General features: G+C 60.2%; 2 protein-coding genes across 2 annotated transcripts; both read right to left on the bottom strand.

The window, feature by feature from the left end:
• Positions 1-596: 596 nt before the first annotated feature.
• On the bottom strand, positions 597-1,267 carry GUITHDRAFT_61867 (hypothetical protein; the record flags this gene model as incomplete). The annotated part of the gene is made up of 2 exons (XM_005841976.1): positions 597-866; positions 1,079-1,267. Coding segments are annotated over 2 exons (459 nt in total), but the record flags the coding sequence as incomplete, so codon positions are not given.
• Positions 1,268-1,342: 75 nt separating this feature from the next.
• Positions 1,343-2,773, bottom strand: GUITHDRAFT_63066 (hypothetical protein; the record flags this gene model as incomplete). Its single annotated transcript, XM_005841975.1, has 3 exons — positions 1,343-1,744; positions 1,892-2,159; positions 2,625-2,773. Coding segments are annotated over 3 exons (819 nt in total), but the record flags the coding sequence as incomplete, so codon positions are not given.
• Between the last annotated feature and the right edge of the window lie 92 nt (positions 2,774-2,865).

Raw genomic sequence — 2,865 nt, 5'->3', positions numbered from 1 at the left:
GAATTTTATTGTTTGAGCATGGTGAGGTTACAGTGAGAGCAGGAGAAGAAACACACTTTACAGGCGAACGAGCAAAAAATCAGAGCATGGAGGAGGCGAGGGGGCAAGGCAAAACTGGCGCGTTAGGGTAGGACGGGGAGGAAGGAGAGTGGGAGAGGAGGAGGAGCCTGTCAGCTGGATGTTACACCTGCTGCTATGTCGATGTTCACTTCCTCTAACGCCTTCCCCTTCCCCTCAACAACCCAGAATGTCCTCATATCCTGCATGTCCTGTCAGTATCAGCCCTCCTCCTCCTCGTCCTCGTCCTCCTACCTCCTCCTCCTCCTCTACCACCTCCTCCTCCACCTCCTCCTCCCTCGCTCTCCCCTCCCCTCTGCCTCTCTCCCTTCCCTCCCTCCCTCCCTCCTATCGCGCTTCCCTCTCCCTCCCCCGCTCCCATCTGATCCCCTGCTCCTCCTTCTCCTTTTAGAACTCACCCCTTTGCCCTTGACTTCGATCACCCCCCTCTCCACCAGCTCCACCACCCCCCCGACGTCCTGAGCCCTCAGCAGCTCCGCAGCTGCTTCCGAGCACTGGATAGACCCTGGGCGAGAGCTGGACTCCATCCTGGAGGCTGTGTTCACCGTGTCTCCGAACAGACAGTAGCGCGGGTTCCTCGCTCCCACCACGCTGGCAACGACCGGGCCGGAGTGAAAGCCGACGCGGAGGTTGAGGAAGCCCCTGCTCGCGTCCTCCCGGTCGATGGGGATGCGGTGAGCGAGCTCGATGGCCTTGAGGGCGAAGGAGGCGATGCGGAGGGTGTGGTCCGAGCTCTGATCCTCCACGAGGTTCGTCACCGCCATGTACGCGTCCCCGATAGTTTCCACCTGTGCAAGGGGTGAGTGAGAGGAGAGAGGATAAAAACAGGAAGAAAGGAAAGAGAACAGGGAGGAGAAAAGAAAGAGGAGAGCAAGGAGGGATGCAGGCAGGTTGACCAGCAGTAGGACGAGGAGACAAGGTTGAGCAGGAAAAGGGGAAAGACTAGAAGGAAACGAGGACATGGACAAAAGGAGGAGGAGGAGGAGGAGGAGATGCATACCTTGAACACTCCACTCGCCTTTGAAAGCTCATCGAAGGACATGTAGAGGTTGTCCAACATCTCAGATACTTTCTGAGGGTCGAGGGAGGAGCTGATGGTGGTGAAGCCGACGATGTCAGAGAAGAAGATCGTCACGCTCTCCTTCCTCTCAGGCTCCACCCTCTTCCCGGCCTTCAGCGCGTCCGCCACGTGCCTGGGGAAGACCTCGTACAAGATCCTAGTCGCGTCCGCCTCCTCCGCTCCCGCCTTCTTGACAGGCAGCAGGAGGTCTGCGGCTTTGGAGTCCATGGCCTGCAGTCGTCGATCGATCTCGCTGATGGAGGGCCGGCTCTCGGGGAGCTTGTTCCAGCAGTTCCTCATCAGCACCGCCATCTGTGACGGGCAGTCGGCAGGTATCTCCGGCCTCTTCTCCTCCTCTCTCTCCAGATCCGCCACTTGCCGCAGCACCTGCCTGACGTCCTCGTTGAGGAACGGGTCCTGCCTGCTGTAAACCTCCGCCAGGAGGATGCCGAGCGCGTACACGTCGCTGGCGAGGGAGTTGCTGCCTCCTCGCAGCAGCTCCGGGGCCATCCACAAGGGTGTGCCGCATGGACCCGATTTCTTGGTGCTCAACCCGAAGTCCGCGATCTTGGCTCGGAAGCGAGAGTCGACCAGCACGTTGTGAGACTGAAGGAGGGAGAGCAAGATGTTACAGTCGGCAGCGAGGAGGGGAGAGAGACGGCGGAGAGGGCGGGAAGGAAGCAGGGATGATGGAGTAGGAGCAGCAGGAGGGGGAGGGGAAGCGCGGCAGAGAAGGACGAGGAGATAGAGTACCTTGATGTCCCCGTGTATGATGGGAGGGTTCGCAGCGTGGAGGAAGTGTATCCCTTGTGTCACGTCGCAGAGCATGGGGAGGATGAGGTCTCCCTGGAGCTCGACCGTCTCGTTCCTCAAGAGCTCGTACAGGGACCCGTTCTCCATGAGCTCCATCACCAGCAACGGCTCCTTCTTGTCCTTCACCGCTCCGATCACCGTCGTGATGCAAGGGTGTCGCAGGCGCGAGATGACCCTCATCTCTTTGATGAAGTTGTTGTACATCCTGCTGCGGGACGTCGTCCGGGTCGTGCCCGAGAACAAGAAAGAAAGGAACGACGTCGTACGACTGCCGCTCCCCTGATTCCTCCTCTCTCCCCCGAGCACGTCCAGGCTATCCGAGTTGCTACCACTGCGCATTTGGATGTTCTTGTCGCCCCGGATGCTCACCTCCACGTCACTGCCCCCGCTGCCGTTCCTTGCTGGGGCCTGCCTTCCCTGACTGTCATTGAGCCGACGGGGGCCTCTACCGCTGAAATCAACGTCAGGCACAGAGCTCGCGCTCGTCTCGCCGTTGGTCCCCTCTCGCTGATCAGAGCCCCGACCCAGCGAGCCGCTCTTCGTTCCCGAGTGGCTCCTCAGCACGCCGTTCTGCGTCGACCCGCTCCCTTGCACCCTGATCGCCTCCAACACCGCGGGGTCCTGCATGGAGAACATCCCGGTGGAGACCGAGGCTTTCTTGGCCGTCTGTGACGAAGGGAGCACTCGTTTCACCGCCACGTAAGAGCCGCGGAAAGAGGCTCGGATGACAACGCCGTAGCTCCCCTTGCCGAGCACAAGAGGAGGGCTGTCGAAGACGAGCTCGTCCTTCCTGATCGTCCAGAAGGCATCCGAGTGTGTCATCTTGTACGTCGCGAACGCAGACATGGCGATCAAGACTACCACTCCAGCGCACAGCACGCCGATCATCCATGGCTGCAAGACGCTGTCTTGCA

Source organism: Guillardia theta, assembly GCF_000315625.1.
Source record: "Guillardia theta CCMP2712 unplaced genomic scaffold GUITHscaffold_2, whole genome shotgun sequence".
Classification (NCBI taxonomy): Eukaryota; class Cryptophyceae; order Pyrenomonadales; family Geminigeraceae; genus Guillardia; species Guillardia theta.
Note: the sequence above shows the minus strand (reverse complement) of the source record. Positions and strands in the feature narration are given on the sequence as shown.